Source organism: Stegodyphus dumicola, chromosome 1 (assembly GCF_044657685.1).
Source record: "Stegodyphus dumicola isolate Sdum_Otavi_A_Nest chromosome 1, ASM4465768v1".
In the NCBI taxonomy this organism is placed as follows: domain Eukaryota; kingdom Metazoa; phylum Arthropoda; class Arachnida; order Araneae; family Eresidae; genus Stegodyphus; species Stegodyphus dumicola.
In genome coordinates, this window is record NC_140768.1 from 15,572,822 (window position 1) to 15,593,300 (window position 20,479).

General features: G+C 30.0%; 2 protein-coding genes across 3 annotated transcripts in view; one reads left to right on the plus strand and one right to left on the minus strand.

Moving 5' to 3' along the window:
* The window catches only part of LOC118198074 (protein croquemort-like), a 59,916-nt gene extending 39,497 nt beyond the window's left edge, over positions 1–20,419 (plus strand). The window contains exons 10-13 of the mRNA XM_085813008.1: positions 1,675–1,748; positions 2,152–2,206; positions 10,667–10,822; positions 15,706–20,419. Coding sequence (XP_085669134.1) covers positions 1,675–1,748; positions 2,152–2,206; positions 10,667–10,822; positions 15,706–15,756 — 336 coding nt within the window. The 3' untranslated portion in view covers positions 15,757–20,419. The remainder of the gene's footprint in view (positions 1–1,674; positions 1,749–2,151; positions 2,207–10,666; positions 10,823–15,705) is intronic.
* Positions 3,883–20,479, minus strand: part of LOC118204420 (uncharacterized) — a 45,768-nt gene continuing 29,171 nt past the window's right edge. The window contains exon 3 of one of the 2 annotated variants that reach the window (XM_035376747.2): positions 3,883–4,022. The gene's annotated coding sequence lies outside the window, so the exon portion shown is untranslated. Of the gene's footprint in view, positions 4,023–12,507; positions 13,811–20,479 lie in introns of those variants that run through there. The other variant, XM_085813000.1, reaches the window with a different exon arrangement.

Consider the following 20,479-nt stretch of genomic DNA (forward strand, 5'->3'; position numbering starts at 1 on the left):
CTCTATCAATACCCAATTCCAATAACTCTTGCAATAAGAATTTTATTCTGATAACAAAAGGTTCAGTGAAGCCAACTGGGTCATAAATTTTCGCCACAATCTATAATACCTTTTGCTCTGTAACGTGTTTACAATCAACTGGTTGTAAAAGTACATCTAAGTACATCTAATTTCAATGCGTCCTTATCCAAATCCCAAATTGTTCCCAGCATCTTTAACATTTTCTTAACCAAACTATCTTCCTTATTAATTAAACCAATATCTTGCCAATGATTTTTTAAAGATATGGAATTTGATTCAAATTTTCTTAAGTTCATACCAGCATCTTGAAGAATTTTAACTGCGTCAGTTGATAATGAAAAAACTTTGTCAACGGAGTCTGCTCCATGGATAAGGTCATCAACATATAAGGACTTATTTAACATGTCAACAGCTTTATTATATTTCCTTTTATAACCCTTAATATGATCTTTAATAGTGGTGGATAAAATAAACGGGCTTGTTGTCATCTCAAAGGGCACTCAATACATTCGAAAAACCTTAAAGCCTAAACTATTGTCGGAAGAATAATCAAACCACAAGAACCTTAAAATTTTTTTTTTGTTTGTTTTCTAATTACAAGTCATGCCGTTATTGTTATTTATTTGCTGTCATTGTGTTGCTAAGATTTCTAATCCTGAATGTGAATTAAATTCATCTTAGCATTGGAATCAGTATTATGGAAAACATTATAAAATTGGTTTAATAAAATTTGTTATCTATCAAAATAATTACAAGGATTTTGTTTTCCAAGAGGTATATATGCCATATTTACCTCTTGGGGCAAAGTAATAAATTTGGAAATAAACAACTTTACCTAAAATGAATACCAATGCAAACTGCAGTGAACTTTCCTATTTTTGAAACATTTATGTGCAAACACTTAGCAGATAAAGGTGTGGATTATATGTGCAGAAAAACAAAGTTTGCTTATAAAAGCTTTTTGTAACTGTATAGCAAATGTTGCTAAAAATTTTTCAGTTTAAAAGCTCAAATACAACACAAATATAAAGCCAACCAATATTTTCTATAGTCACTTTGCATGAATTTTAATGCCTGGCCTCTTTTTTTTTTTTTTCACAGATTAAAATAGGTCTTTCTCTTTTAAGGGGGAAAAATTGTTTTTACAATAAGAATTTTGATAAAGGAATCTGAATTTTCTGGTAATACGTTAATTCAGGAAATCGCAAATTCGATTAAAAAAAGGGTTGGAGAGACTAAGTTCGCTACTGTGAGTCTCGTAAGTCAGGTATTTGATGACAGTAGTGTAGAAACTATATTGTGAAACTATATTGTTGTATTGACATGTACAAAATTTTTCTAGCTAGTATAGATTACAAAATGTTTCTAAATCTATTTATTATGGATAAAAATTTATAAACCAAAATTTTGTTATCCAAAAAGGTCCAACGCATAACTTTTTGTAATTTATGTTAAGTTGTTAGGATTCTAAAGTTATTTTTCCATAATTAACCAATCAATTTATTAAATAACTTTACCTTTTATCAAAGTTAACTGAAATGTTCAGTTCAAAGCAGTTATCTGGATTTGTTTGAAAGGAAAATATGTAATAAATTGTGTTGTAATAAAATATGATCTGTATGTTTTATCTAATGTCCAGTGAATTTCTTTTAGAAATTAGGTATTCCTGTGAATGTGAATGCTCAACTTCAGATAAATGTAGCCATTCCAAAATGCGATGAAGTTGAGTGAGTATCTAATGATGATTATTTGTGCATACACACTGAAACTTGTTTATATTTGAAATAGATATTTTTTTTTTTGGGGGGGGGGGTCAAATTCTATTATAGTAGAGATTTTTCATTCTTTCTATAATTGATATAAATATGTTAAATGCATGCTGCATTTGGATTTAATTGTAAAGGACATACAGTTATATAGAGGTAGGTTGTTATGTAATTTTATTGTTAAATGTTATCAAGCAAAATTTCCTAATTTTATTTGGCAAAAGTGCAATTAAAAATAGGCTTAACAATATATAAACATACCCAATTAAATGTATTTTTAGAAGTGTTTAATTTAGCTAGTTTAATATAAATACTTTTTTTTTCCTTTCTCAGTTTTTCATATATATATTTTTGGGTTTTACAGGCAACTTCAGTTTCCTAAAGAAACTATATATTATCCTGTGTTTTGGTTCAGTGAGGTAAGTTCCTTGCAATGTTTTTATTTGTATTCTGAGTTACATATTTCAATATTTGAAGTGGAATGCTATTAGGTACTCTGATAACTGAAGACAATTCACCTGGCAATGTCTCCATTTTCCCCCTTAATGTTTGTTCAATTAGCATTTTATGAATTTTTTTAATTTAATTAATTTACTTATTTATTTTGGAAGGAATCAAGTGAGACTGGCATTTGCTGGCTGATAAAAAGAAAACATTGCATTTCTTCATAAACATAGCATTTTGCATACTAGTAGAGAATGAAAAAATTTGCATTTCACAAAGTTATATTTTGTAGATGATCGAATTTGTGAAATTCTCTGATGCTTTTCTGAGTGAAAGCATTTTGTTGTGTACATTGGAGAACAACAGTATGTGCTGTTCTCTATTTTTTGTTTTTAAAGCTAAAATGGATCACTGTGTACATGAGGCGAAGAGCAGGAAAGAAAAGTTATAGATGTTTCTTATGTTTTTAATTTTGTTTATTGGTTTTTTTTTTAATAGAATTCTGTATTCGCTGCCATTTTTTAAAATGGCTGTTTTTTTTTTTTTTTTTTTTTTTTTTTTTAAATGGTGGCAAAAAAAAAAAAATTAGTTGCTATTGATTGGTGAATTTTGAGGAAAGTTGGGTAGATAAGAAAGTACCTAATACTGTATATATGGTTCATTATTGTATATTTTTATTTTTTTAAATTGAGCTTTGATTCAGAGTGTCATATTTTCCCCACTATGATTATTTACTCTATAATTATTGAACAATTTACATATGGATAATTTAATGTCACATTATTGTAAATGTGTGTATTTATTCTCATTATGTATAAAAGCATTTGTATTGAAATAGGTAAAAATGCGTGTATGAGTTTTGTCAAATCAAAATGTCATATCACTAGGTAAAATTTATTTCAAACGAAGTATGCATATGGCATTTGAAAAAGAGATGATTTAACTGGTAACAATGAAATGAAATACAGAATTCAATTGACTATTTCTAATTTTGTTTATTGTTCATTATCTTTTACATAAATATATATGTACAGGGATATACTGAAGTGTTATAAAAAAGCTGGTATAAACAAGTATTGTGATGAAGATGATGAAAAGAAGATGTAGTAGTACTACTTATGTACTGTTGCGATGTAAAGTTAATGAACTAAAGTAAAGTTAATGATACACATCTTCGTTTTAAACACAAAACTATTATTAAACAATTGCACAATACAAGTATAAACAAGAAAATGACATATAAAACTTAAAATACGAGAACAGAACAAAAATAGTGAAGAATAGACAGCATTCCAGCTGCCTTGCGTATGCGTTCGTCTGCGTCTGACAGTTCAACTGAATTAAGAATGTTCTTTGGCATAGTTCCAAAAGCGAAAGAGTCAGGTTGAGTTGTTCTGTTCCGGTGCACCGGAACATACTCCCACCCTATCAGGCATTAGTCCTGATATATGGGCAAAGGTGCTAATTTATGAATGTTTCTTTTGAAAACAGAGTTTTTAGTTTTAACTGTGGCCACACGAACTAGTCCGTCAATACCATGATGAAGTTCGACCACTTGTCCTAGAGGCCAAGAACCTGGAATATGACCATCATCTAGTAACAGGACGATGTCTCCAGTTTTCATATTCGGCTGAGTGACCTTCCATTTCTTTCTGTTTTGAAGAGAAGATAGATATGCTTTGGTCCATGATTTGCAGAAGTCCTTGCACATCTTTTGAAGGAGATCCCACCTATTCCGTATATTAGCAGGACTAGTAAGAGGTAGTTCAGGAGGGGATAGGATCACGTCTCCTGTAAGAAAATGTGAAGGAGTGGGAATATTAATGCAATCAATGTCAGTATTGTTTACACTACATAACGGACGAGAATTTAAAATGGCTTCTATCTGAGCCAATAGAGTTGTCAATTCTTCGAAAGTAAGTAGCGTTTCACCTATTACTCTTTTACAGTGATATTTGGTTGATTTAATTCCTCCGAAATGAGGAGATGCTGGAGGTATAAAGTGCCATTCTATTGATGCTTGAGTTAAATGATGACCAACGGCTTCGTTCTTAGGAAGTGAGGCCCACAATCGTTGTATTTCGCTGAGTTTTCGATTAGCCCCAACGAAGTTTGTTGCATTGTCGCTGTAAATGTGACTTGGAGCTCCTCGTCTAGCATTGAAGTGACGCAAAGCAGCTAAAAATGCATCAGCGGTTAAATCGCTCACTGCCTCGATGTGTAGTGCCTTAGTAGCGAGACAAATAAATAGAGCAATGTAACCCTTGGTTGATTTTGCTCCACGACCCTTGTTGAATTTGATTGAAATAGGACCGGCATAGTCCACTCCGCAGTTGAAGAAAGGCCTCTCGAGTGTTACACGATGCTTAGGTAGATTACCCATAAGCCGAGATGCGGTGGATGCTTTAAATTTGAAGCATTTAATGCATTTGTGAACACATTTATGAATGGGTATGAATATGATTATGAATATGGGTATGAATATGATTTATGAATGGGTATGAATATTTATGAATGGGTGTATTAAATACAAAGTATTGCCTTCTGTAATGCTTGCTGTCTTAATAATACCTCATTCAAATGCAGCTTGCGAAAGAATTTTTTCTGTTGTAAAAAAAAAAAATCAGACGGAATTTCGACCAAATTTAGGTCTTAAAACTCTTGAAGCAGTTTTGATTGAAAAAATAAATATGCAGGCAAATGAAGAACTGTGTTATAAAAAAACATTCTCAAAATCAGAACTTAAGCTTGCTAAGCATGCTACATATAAATCTTTGCATTCATAAATTATGCGTATTTTGTTTAATACTTATATGTATCATTCTTGGTTATTTAAATTTTATTTCCCTGTAGAAATCATATCCAGAATAAAGATATGATTTATAGCTTCTGATTTTTTCCATGATTAGTAGTGATTTGAAGTACTTTTTATTAGTGAATGCTTGAGGAGTTAAAAGAAAATTTCTAATTAAATGTGCATATAATTTACAAGGTATATTTTTAATTATTCAGTTTTATATGTATATGGATTTTAAATGTAATAAAATTGATTACAATTAATTATTAATTTAAAATTAATGAATGGTTAATTACAACATACGCTATGCGCACATTTTCAAAGTTGTAAAAATGTCGTTCGCGCGTTCACTACTGACAAGGTTTGCTGAAGGTTGGAGTCTATGGAGACACAGCACTATTTTGTGAATAATCTAGTGCAATTTGCTTAATGCACCTAGTGGCTAGGAAAGAAGCTGGAGCTAAACCATATGTTACGGTGTTTAACTTGTATGTGTGTATTTCTTCGTTAGGATTAAACCTCCAAAGAATTTGTTGGTAGTTCCGATCCTCATCGGACACTAAAACTTGACGGTACATTTTCTCTATGTCTGTTGAAAAGACTATTTCCGGAAATCGAAAATTAAGTAAAATTTCGAAAATGTCTCGTTGAAATTTAGGACCAACACCCAAGATAGAATTCGATGATTTACCGTTGGAAGTTTTACATGAAGCGCCGAAAACGACTTTTAATTTGGTAGTTGTACTAGACGGCTTGATCACTGCATGATGGGGAAGGAAATATTGCTCATTCTGAAATCTATTTAAACAGTTTTGTGTGACCAATTCCATATGACCTAAATTTTCATATTCATGCATAAAATCCTTGTATTGGTTTTCAAATTCCGAGTTTTCCTTAAATTTATATTCCATAGCATATAATCGAGAAAGTGCAGATGGTTTTGAATTACCTAATTCAGATTTAGATTTTAAAAATGGCAACTTCACCACAAAACGACCATCTGAATTAATTGAGTAATTTTCCCGAAAATGTGTTTCAACAAATTGTTCTTCAGGTGATAATACAGTGTCAGTTGAATTTGGTACTTCTTCTAACTCCCAAAACCTTTTCAATTCGCTGTCAATATTTATTTCATAAATATGCATGTTTGAAAGTGAATTTGATTTCGTTTGAGATTCTGGTAGTTTTCCGGATATGAGGAAACCAAAAATTGAGTTTTGAGCAATTAAATCACTTTGAGAACAAGTTATTTGTCCAGGAAGTAAAATAGAAAACAAGTAGTCAGATCCTAGAATAATATCTATCTTATCCGGAATGTGAAAATATGGATCAGCTAACTTTACATTTTTCAAATGCGAAAAGTCTTTCTCATTTATTTTTTGGCTTGGAAGCGCAGCAGTTAGTTTATCTAATACAAATGCCTTAATTGGCATTCTCACTGATGCATTATGGATTGACATCAACTCGATTTCAACGCAACCTTTTGTAACTGCGACTTCTGACTCAGCTAAACTCTTGACAGGAAAAGGCGCATTTTCCCTTTTAAATCCCAATAAATTAATACAAGATTCAGATAATAATGTTGATTCGGAACCACTATCACAAAGCATTCTAATATTACGTTTTTGACCCATCGAATCAATTACATTTACATACTCAGTTGGCAATAAGCCAAAAGTTGTTTGAAAGCTATTATTTTGAATTACAGTTCCGTTTTTGTTTTCATTCGTAGACGCAATGTTTGGAATTTCATTCGCGGTTGGATTCTTTCTTTGCTGTTCTGACTGAAAATTGCTCTCAGAAAGAGATGCAGATGTGGAATAACCTTTTAACTGATTTTCACACAGAGTACTATGATGCAATAACTGGCAATAATGACAACGATGTTGAGACATACATTCAGATTTTTTGTGCTGACTAGAAAAACAATTTAAACAAAGATTATTTTTCCTGACAAATTGATTTCTTTCTTTGACAGTTAGTGCTTTAAATTTGGGGCATTTGAAAAGAAAATGATCTGACTTGCACATAATACATTTGATACTTTTGTTCACAGAAAATATTTTAATATTAGGTTGAGTTTTTTCCCTTTCTTTTTCGTGGAAAATTTCTAAAGAGGAACATCTATCATTTATAAATTGAATAAATATTTCAAAAGTAGGAAATTCCACTTTTGCTGAAAACTCAGACCATTGTTTACATGTTTCGTTGTCAACCTTCTGTAATAAAATATAAATTAGCCAAACATCCCTTTCACTAGCTTTTGGATCAATAGATTTTAAACCTCTGATAATTTCATCAGATGTATCGGCAATTTTTCGCAAATTAATTGAGTTTGCATTAATTACACAAGATTGTTCCATGAAAGTTTTTATTAGTGATGTGACAATTTGTTTTTTCTTATCATACCTAGATAATAATTTTCCCCAGGCTTCCATATAACTATTTTCTGAAATGGGAATATGTTTAATAATAGAAGCCGGTTCATCAGTTAATAAACCCTTTAGATATTGAAATTTTTTAATGTTGCTTAAATTCTCATTGTTATGCACTAATGATACATATAAGTCCTTGAAAGACATCCAGTTTCTGTAATTACCGTTAAAAGACTGCATATTTATTCTCGGTAATTTAAAATTATTAACAGTATTTGTAGTACTATAACCTGGCATTTGACGTTCATTAACATAAGTAACTTGCATATTAACATTAACCTTTAATTTCTCAAGTTCTTGTTGTAGTTTGGCTTTGGTTTCATAGTATTTTTTCTCAAATTCTTCCATTTCAGAACTTTCCGGCGGAAGTTCTGCGTCTGCCTTGTCAAAATCAGAATAAATGCTTTCAATTTTTTGAAGTTTATTCATTAAATCATGTTTTTCGAATAACTGCTTACCATCATTAATGAAATTTGAAATTCTGGTAAGAGCAGCTTTCGCTCTACCTTTTGCAATCTTAACCTTGTCTTCCATTACGACGTAACGGTGCAATGAGGAAAACCCAAGTCAAACTTGTAAAAAAAAAAAAAAAAAAAAAAAAAAAAAAAAAAAAACTTAGCTTGCTTGGTCTTTAAATGAAGTTCGATGCTAAACGTATCCAGTAGTATCCATTACTGTACCGAATGCAGCGTTGCAGTGCTGACGAAACCGAAATCAAAAGTCCTTTAATCTCGCCGGTGCCTCCAAGATATTATGTTGCGATGTAAAGTTAATGAACTCGATACACATCTTCGTTTTAAACACAAAACTATTATTAAACAATTGCACAATACAAGTATAAACAAGAAAATGACATATAAAACTTAAAATATGAGAACAGAACAAAAATAGTGAAGAATAGACAGCATTCCAGCTGCCTTGCGTATGCGTTCGTCTGCGTCTGACAGTTCAACTGAATTAAGAATGTTCTTTGGCATAGTTCCAAAAGCGAAAGAGTCAGGTTGAGTTGTTCTGTTCCGGTGCACCGGAACATGTACATCATTGGCTGTGTCAACCAGTTCATAATGCATTATGCTTCTAGTCATCTTCTGCATGTGTTCATTTATTATGCATACAGAAGCTATTTTCATCATGAGAATGACAAACTATAATTTAAGTGATTTTCTGTGCAGTTCATTAGTTGAAATTCATGAGATATAACTAAAACTCATAAAGTGAAACTCACAGGAGCATTTCAAGGATAATGGCAAAGTTTGGATTTTCTTTTATGGTTATTTCAAATGTGTATGAGAATTCGAGAAAATCTCAAACTTATGAGAGCAATGTGGCTATAAAAGGATTTGGATAAACATGACAGGTGCTAGATGAGAGAATCTATTCATGCAATGGGCATGCAACAGTATTATTTCAATAGTGTTTAATGCAATAAGCATGCAACACTGTTACCTCAATAGCGTTTCATGCAATGAGCATGCAACAGTTTGATGCAATAAGCATGCAGCAGTGTTTCTTCAATAGTGTTTCGTGCAATAGGAATGCAACAGTGTGTGCAATAAATATCAGCTTGAGGGCTATGAATATTCCTTCTGCGATTCGCCCTGTGCAACTGATGCCAAACCTAAGTATCTCTAAGGCCCATATCACACAGCATTTGTTTCACACGAACAACTGTTTCGGACAATTTTTCTGCCTGGTTTACTATTGAAAGAAAGACGCACGACTTTTTCCTTCCTTTCCAAAAAAATTGCAGGTTGTTCGTTTTCGACCAATCAGCTATCAGCTTGTTTGTAATGGGGAACCAGTTTCCCCTGCGTTAACTCCAAAGCGATCTGTGTTGATTGGCTGTTGTGACAAAGCAGAAAAATTATTCCAAACAGTTGTTCTTCCGAAACAAACCAACATGTAATAGCAGCCTAACAAATGCTGTGCCTTTGCTTGGGCTGTGAGACAATGTTGCTGGACTCTTAATGACTGGAAATTAATAATGTAGTTTGACTAGTCATGTTTCTGTTTCAGGCAGATGAATTGATATATATGCTGTGAAGAAAAACTGCATGTAGCCATGAATCCTACCTGTCAGTAAAATATGCAGGCTGGTAGTAGTACCATAATGATTGTTTAGCTCGGATTCGGTGGGACTACTGGTGTTTTTGCAGATGTGTCCAATAGATGAATGCTAAGGTTTCATCCTTTCTGAGTTATATCCATTCTAATAGGTTTGTGATCATCTAGCAAGCAATCATTCTGCACTGACACAGAAATCTTGAATTGCCAACTATGGTTAGAGGAATGTTTAACTGTATTGTGGAATATAAAAATTCTTCACCTTGGAATTATAACAGAGTTGTAGATTGCTGTATGAGAAATGCCAACAGATACTTCAGCAGACTTATAGATTTTATGTTTATCATATCTCTGCAGTTCCATACTACCACTAGTGACCTTCCTATATATTATACTAGAGTATACCAACCCTTTTTTTTTTTTTTTTTTTTTTATAAATTAACATATTATGTATTCAAAAGATATATATTTACACATTTTAAACAGTATATTCTTTACTGCTATGTATTTTTCCACACACTTTGAGAAGTAGGAGAAAAGGGAATTTTTTAAATTTTATCATTAGCAGGCTGATAGCAGAAAATTGTAAAAATAATGTTTGTGTTTTATTTGAAATGTTTTAATGATCATACAGCTGTGTCAGGCAAGAAATTACAGACTTTTACTGTATTGATAGTTTTTTATATATGTCATAAAATTAGTTTATTGGAGAATAATATTAAGAAAGCTCAAAAATGGATTGCTGGTGACAAAATTGTGTTTGGATTCTATAACCTTAGTAAAGTTTGTATCTTGAGATAGTATAAGCATAGCAAGGACTTTTGAGGAAAACCTCGATAGTTTTTCAAACTTTATTATTTACAATAAAATTTAATTATAAGAAATAAAAATTCTTTTTTCATAAAAAATATAGAATATTTTTTATTTATCTTTATAATTTAATATAGTAAGGATTTAATTGTGAATGTGTAATAAAATTTGTTCATTTTAATTTTCATAAACAAATCATCTCATTATGTTGTCATTTATTTGGCTTAAGCATAATTTTTGTGGATTTAATTTAATTCATTACTGCCCTGAAATTTATTGCATATTTCCAAATGTAAGTAATTTTCTTTCTTTTTCTTTTTTTTTTTTAGTCTGCATCAATTAATCTAGACACCGCAGAAAAATTAAAATTTGTGACGAAAATGTTGCCACAATATGTGACTATTGGTTGCTTCGTGTCAGTAATATGTGGAGGAATTATTCTTGTTCTTACCCTTCACAGAGCTATTCGTCATCGGCGGCAAAAAGTGAGTGATCTTTGTTGTGATAAAAATGTGTTATTTTCTAAACTAAATGAAATAAAGATTAAGTGTATACATTTGTTTGCCAGTTCTAGTTTGAAACAGACTTTTCCCTGTCCCTAAGAGGTTGCTATGTGTAATTTTTATTTTTGTATTGAATATTATTCTAGAGTTGAAAGATTAAAATGGATTAGCCAAAATAATTCTTTTTGGTAAACTTGCTTCCATAAACAAGTATACTAAGTGAGCTTTGATTTTTCAGGAAAAATCAGAAGTTATGTTATGCCAAATCAAAGTCTGTTGGTATTTGAAATGGATTGATCCTAAGGCTTAATTTTAATTGAACAGAAGTTCATTGTAAATATTATGAATAATGAATGTGTTTTTTATTAACAGTGGTGGTAATAATGTTGAAAAGCATAGAATTTCAAAGGAGTGAAATTGAAATTAATGCAATAAGTTAACTATACTAAAAAATTAAGGCTTTTGTGCTATTAACAGGGAAATTTTCATAAATAATTCTTAGAAACTTATTTGTTACATTACTGATCTTAATTATATTGTCAGCTAAATTTAATATAGCTTTAAAATTTGTTGATAATTTGAAATGAATAAAAGTTCTTTCGAAGAAGATGAACTGCTGAAAACGGATGAACGAGAACTCGGAGATAAGCCTAAATCCTCATTAACTATAAATAATGTTGCTGATTACAGATTTGATCACAGAGCAGTCTAAACAGTAATCTGTGAGTAGCAGCCTCGGCAGTATAAGTTTGTAATGGACTAAATCTACTGGTTCAGAGCCCACTGTTTACTCTATTGCTGAAGGGCACTTCTGAAATCTTCCAGAAAAACCATTCCTAAGACTTTTTCCTTTGTCAAAGAAATTAAGGCAATATATCAAAAGTACACAAATCCAGGTATGAAATACCAGGAGATGTACTCTGGCCGATCAGAGTGTTAAATGCAACACATCACAACACAGAGATAAAGATCTATTATATATTAAGCTGTATATATATATATAACAGATCCTATTATTTACGTATATCTATTATATAATAGATATAATAGACTATTATATAATATATATATATATATATATATTGCCAATATTTTTTATAAGAGGAATTTTTAAAAACTAATGCTAAAAAATGCATCTAATTCATGCTGTCTTGCTACTTTATATTATCAATATTATATATATAATATTGTTATATATATAATAGATCTATTATATATATAACAATAAACAAATCTGTTCTCTAATCCTTTCAATGTAGTTCATTTTGCAATGATGTACTAATTCCAAAACCAAACTTTAAAACTGGCCCTTCAAAGTTGTAAAGACCCTTCCTCATTTACAGTCGTAGCATGCTTTGTCGTCATCATCACACACACAGGATTATGAGATTTTAGTGAATTAGAACACTCAACCATCTTTTCACAGCAGTAATTATTATGATTATAAGTGAAGCCAGAAAGAGAAAAAATTACTTTGAAGTGCCCAAAGGGAACCGATTAAAGCATTATGATTTGGATGTTTTCTCAAAGATTTTAACTGAACACTCTTTATGATTTGGTTCTAAATGTATTCTTTAGACATCACAATTTTATGTCCTCAAGTTGGCAAAAAATTGGCAATCTTGCAAGTCGGAGGTTTTCATTTATTATCTTGGACTGTATTTGAGTTATCAATTTCAGTGCTAATATTTATTAATTCAAACACCAGTTGACTTAATGAATTAAAAATTTCACATAGCACATACAAACATCAAAAGTGGCCATAAATTAAATATATATAAAATATACAATTAACAGAGTCATTAAATAAGCAGTTAAACTAATGTATGATAAAAATATATAAAAACAAACTGCAGATAAATAAACACAAATATTTATACAAATTTACTACAATATATAGAGATGGAGGACAAAATAATGCTATAAAAAAGTATGACTCATTTCACACCTGCAACAGAAGTCTGCCACCTAGTGAGCGTGAAGAGGAAGGTATCAGTCTCTCAACAGCAGTCACCTGCATTGCATGCTTCGATCGAACTGTGTGTGAGAAGTTGAAATGTCAGACCTGTCAGACTTCCAAAGAGGAATGATAGTTGGAGTGTGTTTAAGTGAAGCATCGGTTATGGAAATAACAAACCTTGTGGGCTGTGTAAGGAGTACGGTGTCAGCCATTATGACAGCGTACACGAAAGAGGGTAAGACGACGTCTTCAAAGCATAACAGTGGCCGAAAGTCAAAGCTGGCTGATAGGGGATAGACTCTTGAAGCACATAGTAACCCGAAAGCACAAGCAATCGTTATCTGAGATAACATCCGAAATGAACAGTCGTCTCCAGGACCATATTTCAACAAAAACTGTCAAACGGGAACTTCATGCTGCGAACATTTATGGCAGTTTGGCAATTCGTAAACCCTTGGTGACAGCAACTAATGCTTTCAAACGACGCCAATGTTGCAGAGATCACAAAGGCTGGCCGCGCACAGCAGTGGCAACAGATAATATGATCAGATGAATCGTCATTCACCCTATTTCAGATGACCGGACGCGTTTGTCTGGAGAATGCCCAAAGAAGCGTTTCATCCTGACTGCCTCTTGCTGACTGTGAAGCATGGGGATGGCGCCATTATGGTACGGGGTGCGATATCTTGGTGCGGTCTTGGGCCACTTGTTATTTTGCATGGGAGGATCACATCCAATCACTATCTAAGCATTCTAGGCTTAGATAGTCCATCCGGCTCAGTCTCCGGACTTGAATATTATTAAACATTTACGGGCATATTTGGCGTCCAAACTTTGTTCCCGATTTCCACCTCCATCCTTTATCCATTTTTTGCAGCAATTCCACTTTTTGTTTGATGGACATTGAAACATGCTTTCGCTTTGTAGATCCTTTGGCAGCTCCAGAATCGGAAATTCTTTTTGACATAATCGAAAGTTCAAGCTTACTTTTATAAAATTGCTCTAACGGTCTGCAAAAAATAATAAGCCGGATCTAATTAGAAGATTAAGGAACAAAGCAATCTGCAACATTAACTGAAATAGATAATTAGATAATTTTAGCTTGTCTTATACTGTCCGTTATACATTAAATGCGCATGCGTAAACACATAAATACTTTTACGCATGCGCAGAAAGTTTGTAGCTTTGAGGTCTGGATTATAGATCATTCCAGATTAAAGACTTTTGACTGTATACATTTTGCAGTGATTTTCTCCCCCCTTTATCTTTCTTTCTTTTAATTTACAGCCAAGAATTTCATATAACTTAGCAGTCTTTTTTTCAACTTTTCCTATAAAAATTTATTTATGTGGGTTTGAACTATTTTATAAGAAATGAATGATAATTTCTACCAAAGATTAAATCAGTTTGAATGCATTGGTTTTTGAAAGGTGTCTGGAGTTGAAATAGGTTATAAATTAGCATGGATAAGATGAGGTTATAGATGTTATGACCAGTATATTGTAATTCTTTTTTATGCACATTCTTTAAATTTAATTTGTCACATTTATTATTAGTGTGTGCATGAGATATTTATTGTCAGTCAGTTTGCTGTTTCGTAGGTGTTAATTTGGTTGTTATGTTATGGAAAATTAAAAATATTTAGTTCTGAAATATTCTTTCATTTTTCTCAATAAAACATTAACTGAATGCCAAATTTGTTATTTTGTGTCAGTGATAAGGACACAATGTTATATTAAATTTTAGTAGGTTTTGCAAAATATTGCATCAATAATTATTTCCTGATTGTTCTTAATTTTTTTCTCTTATTTTTTTAGAAATTTAACATTTTTAATATATATTTTCCTCAAAATGTTATTGGAAGATTTTTAAGACATCTGGTTTTTGTTCTTTAATGTATATAAGACAGGGTTAAAAAAGTAGAGAGACTGGGTTCTTTAAGTTAGAATACTGAAATAAATCTTCCTTCAAAATTAGACCTTTTTGTATGTCTTAGAAGAATTTTAGAAACTTATTATTTGAATTGTGCCTCATTTTTATGAGTACTATGTTTTTCCAGTCTTCTGCATTGGAAAAATAATCCTTCCTAATTGATGTGCTTGCTAACTCAGTTAGAAAGTTGAAGCAAATCATATTATATGGCCTCGCAGTAGCTTTCTGAAAAAATAAGGTATATATTTTGAATAAAACTGATCTGTTTTGAGGAACTCTGACATAAATTCATCTTCTTCAAATGCACAAATTTATTGAGAGGAGGCAGATTTTTGGGGGTGGGAGGTGGTGGAGGGAGTAAGGAATAAGTTGTTTCTGTTTGTTAAAATTTTAACGAGGACTAAAAAAGTGCTAAATTAAAAGAATTAAAAGTTTTCCTCCTTTGATAATTCAATCAATTGATATATAAATTTAAAAAAAAAGCAATGCAGTTTTGTTATTTTTTAAACTAATTTTTTTTTAGTTGATTAATTAATTAAAAAAAAAAAAAAAAAAAAAAAAAAAAAAAAAAAAAAAAAACTGCTGTTTTGTTTCTGAAAACTGACTTTATTGTGGTAATGAACTGTTAACTCTGAGAAATAAATTTCATTTTTCTTGTTTGTTTTATTTAATAAGAAGAGAGATTTGATAAAGGAAACTACAGTAATTTGATGAAGTCTATCTGTACTAAAGATAACTCTATTTGTACTTTTAACTTTTATTTAAAGATTGTTCAGATTTCTGTTGCAAATTATTTATACAGTATAGTGTTAATTTACAATTTTTTTTGATTAAAAAATTAATAGGATATAAATTACAGCCTACTCACAGGAAATGCATGTTTTCTAGTTTTAATAATCATAAATGGAAACAAGAATGTATAATAATGTATATTCATAATTGTTTATTTATTTATTATTTTCTTTTGTTTCAGCCAAAGAAAGAAATGGTTTATACAGCTATCAAAGTTGTAAATTCTAAATGATGGCTATGAAAATTAGTGAAACCAAAAGGTTTGTTATGCTTAAACTTGAATGGAAGTGCCATTTGAATTTTGTACATATTTTCTTTTTTATAAAGAGTCCGTGGTGGAAAATTATATTTGTCTGTATATAATGGACATAAAAAAAAGCTGTTTATTTTCGTATAGTTTGTATATCAACTATTGTATGTATGATCTGATACTTGTTTATCAGATCATAAATATTCCAGTTGCATTGTGCTCAACTCCTGTTTGTATTTTGTTTGTTAATATTTTTAAGACAAATATTTTAATTTCCTATGGAAAGACAAATGTTACTTGTCTAACTAGGAAAGAAATCTGCATATATTGACTTTTTTTTAAATGTCAGAGTGTGTTCTGTATACAGATTGGTCATTCATTTTTAGGAGTGTTATTTAATGATGCATTTATAATATGAAAATAGGAAGATTTGTATGAAAGACTTTTTTTAAAAGTTGAATTATTTATAAGGAATATATTAACTCATTTCTCTCTTAAAATACATTAAAAGAACTGCTGAACCATAACAAATTCTCCAGTGTTCCCCTTCCCCCCCCAAAAGTGTTACTTTCATAGTTTTTGTTTGCCTTTCATATTACATCTCTAAACTTTCCTATGTAACTTTTTTATACTTTTGAAGTAACATTTTATCTTAATTTAATGAATTAAATATTTTTATTCCTTATATTTTTCATGGTATGATCATTGTAAAGTGTAATTACAAAATTAGTGCTCCAGAAACTTTGCAATGTATATCAGCTTGCTTTACTTTTAAAACTAATTGTATATATATATATAAAAGTACATTATCATATTGTTGAATTTATTATTTTTTAACACATTCTGAAGATGATAAAAGAAAGGTTTGTAATTAGCTGTATTATTATGTAATAGTAAGTTGTTGCATACAAATTTCATGGAATTTTTACACTTTTTATATATCGAATGGGGCTTTTATGTTATGAAGATCTCATTCCACACATATCCATGCATATATATTGTGAATGTTTAGCTTGTGATTTACATCAACTGCTGTGCAGCATTTTTGTTTTTCTTCGAGAATTTTTATATGGCATTTTCTATTCCTTTAGTTTTTAAAGAGGTGCATTGTAAAGAGATGGTTAGTTAATGATCTTGTTCACTTAGTAGAACATAGAACTGCAGTGTGAGTATAACGTACATCAATAGCAATCAATAATCCATGCCGTGTATCTCGATTTAATAGCCCAATGTATAAAAAATTATACAATTTTAAACTAAGGTCTATTCACAAGTCATGCAGAACATCTCCCTTTTTTCCCTATTTGAGGAAATTCAAATTTGATGTGAATCTTTTTTTTTTAAAGAGCAGAAAGATTAGCAGAAAAGTGAGAATCTGATTTCTTCAATGCAAAGCGTAAGTTCCTACTGCAATTCTTCTGAGTATTTCTAATTCAAAACTATTTATGAAATGCATCATTTGCACTGCTGGTGATATTGCTCTATTAAAATTATTTGCATTAGATACATTATTTTATGTACATTTATTTGTTTAGCTACTCTAAATACGTATGCTAGATATATACATCAAAGATAATACATTTCATGATGTATAAAATAAAGTACATAAGTAAGTTGATTATATTAGCTATCATGAAATAATTAACTTATGTTGAAGTAAATACTATTTAAAATGGATTTTATTTATAATTTTTGCTAAAAAGCAATAAAAAGAATAATTTCTGTCATGTTTACAGTGTCCGTCATAGATTTTTATTTTCCTGTTTCAGATACTTTACCTGAGCAACAGAATAGTATTAATACTTTTAATTATAAAATATTAGGTAAAAAAGAACTATAGTACCTTATGTACAATATAAACACTCTTTTATGTGTAGATAGTCAACTTTTAGTATATTAAAGAAATGAAAACAAAATTGTTTGATTCAGCTGCATATTTTTGTATATTTTGTTAGTTTACTTGATTGTGGGATTCTTAATTTACTTAGGTCATAGATTATTGATTATACTTACATATGTAAGTAATTTGAGTATACTAGTTCATGTTTTACATTGAATGCCAGTTTTTAGTTCAAAATTTAATTTTAATTGTGTTTTATAAATAAAATAAACCAGTATATCCAAATTCTTATTGATATCAAGAGCACTTTTTAAAAATAAATTACAAATTGACAAATTTTTCTCTTTTCTGAAAAGCTATATTAAGCTAGTTTATTTTAAATAAATGTTTGCTTTGTAAATAATGCATGTGATGTTAAACTGTAGTGAAATGTATGGAATTATGAACTTCATTAATTTCATTCCAGTTCAGTGTACAGCGTCTTTAGTAAATAAACACTTTTTATATTGTTAGAATTCTAGATTATTTGCATTTATGTTCTGTTGCTCTTATTTCATGTATCTTTTACTGCTTTACTATTATTGGTTATCACTATAAATTTTAAATGTATTTAATTACGTTCATGTATGCTTGTTTTATGTACATATCTTTTGAAGATTTTGTACAAGAAATCGTTCCTTTCTTAATGCAAAAAATCTCTATTGTTTACTTATCTTCTCATTTTGTATGCATGATATGTGTCCTTTGGTGTGCTTAATCTATAACATGATATACCATCATAAACTGTCGATAGAACAGCAAATATAGATTTTGATATTTTTATTACAGTAGATTTATTTGCTGTCTGCATCCATACTGATAGATATATGCATCTTAGTTATAAATGGTTCATTGTTATTCGGTCATAGAGTTCCTTTACAAGTGACCTTGCATTTTATAGAATATGAATTCTTCATAATGTATATCTGTTAGTTTAAATCTATCTGACATGAAAACAAACTCGCTCCGTCCCTTCCTAGACATTCCGAGATACATACAAATATGAGGAGTTTTTTTAAACTGCAGCTTAAGTGGAAATTTTATACATAATTATAATAAATAAATTGAGAAATTTTAGATAATTATAATAATTATAATAAATTATAATTTTAAATTAAATTATTTAACATTTATAAATTGAGAAATTTTAACATCGTTTGGTTAACTCTTTCTGGAAATTGAATTCAACGAGATGTTCCTGGAAATCAACTCTTATTTTAGTGTCTGCAGTTTTAATTTGAATTTTCAGGTTTTTTTTTTTTTTTTTGTATATTTCTATGTTCTTTTTTTATTGTTTTATTACTTATAACAGAGACTTGATGATTATAAAACAAAATTGTAAAGTAAGAAATTGGTCAGCAAAAAGCCACAAAATCTTCATGAAAACACTTAAAGCGGAATCTGAATCCTATGTTGTAATGAATTCAACCTAATTCTTTTCTGTTTTCGTAGACATTGCTGGTCATTATAATGGTTAGGAGAAGCTGGTTACTATACCCATTGGGTTCTAATATGAATCATGGATAGATTGACATTTATGATTGTAGTGCTTATGCAGAATGAAGTCACTTAAAATCTATCAGTTTGAATCCCACTATGAGAGGTTGGTTATGTTAAGTAAAGATAAGTACAAGACCCTCAGATTCCCGAGTGTGATGATAATCAAAACTGAGGTGGATTTATATTGATAGCACTTTTTTTTTCCATAGCTAAATAATGCAATTTGAGTACTATTCAGAATATTTTACAACCTATGATTGTTTATCTTGCAATATACTTCTTAACCAAAATTATAAAGTTGTTCTAAATATCCTAAGACTTTGTTTATCTTGCAATATACTTCTTAACCAAAATTATAAAGTTGTTTTAAATATCTTAAGACTTTGCTTATCTTCAGATGGAAATTAAGCTTTAAAAATTTATCTAATTAAAATATTTAGCAATTAATGTAGCAAGTTAATTTTAACTAAAAATTAAAGCAATACTTTTTGCAGATAAAAATAATACAGATTTTATTATTATTATAACATCTTTCAATAAGTATTTTGACATTATTGAGATGTTGATAAACTAAAACATTATGCGAGTGCGTTTTTTCATCTGACTGAATTATATTAAGGCAGCAATACACTGTACCTGTAGATGATGCACATGATTAGTATGAGCTCAAAATTTATATGTATTGAATTTCATAGTATTTGTGAATCACTAATTACTTCATGATTGTATGTTTTGTGTTTTTTAAAATGGTACCATATGTATATTTTAATGAAATTAAAAATTGCTTAGAATTTGTTAAAACTTCTTAAGATCCATCCATAACAATGTGATATTCATTTAAACATGTCAAAGTACTCTACTGATGATAAAAGTATGAGATTGTAAAATAAAATTTGTAAAGAAGTTTACTATGTAAAATAGATGTAAATGATAAAGTGTTGATTGAATTGATCAGCATATATAGGAAGATGGTTATATAAATGTATAATGTAATGTGAATGGATATACCCATTCATGACTATAGTGAAATATGAGAAAATTTATAAAGAAGTACATCAATTTCATAAATAAGCCATATATGTGTTGGTATTCAGTTTTAAAATACTGTAAGTAATTTTAAATTTAACGGGCTCATAAAAATACTAAAATTCTTAATGTACTGTTTCTAGTCAGCATGGCAGAATAATAGAGAATTTTGTATTTATATATATATATATATATTGTACTGAAAGCTTTAATTTTGTGAATAAAAACTTTTATATGGCACCACTTAATACTTATTGCAGATCTGTAGCTAAGAATGTAGATCGAAAATTTTCACTTAAT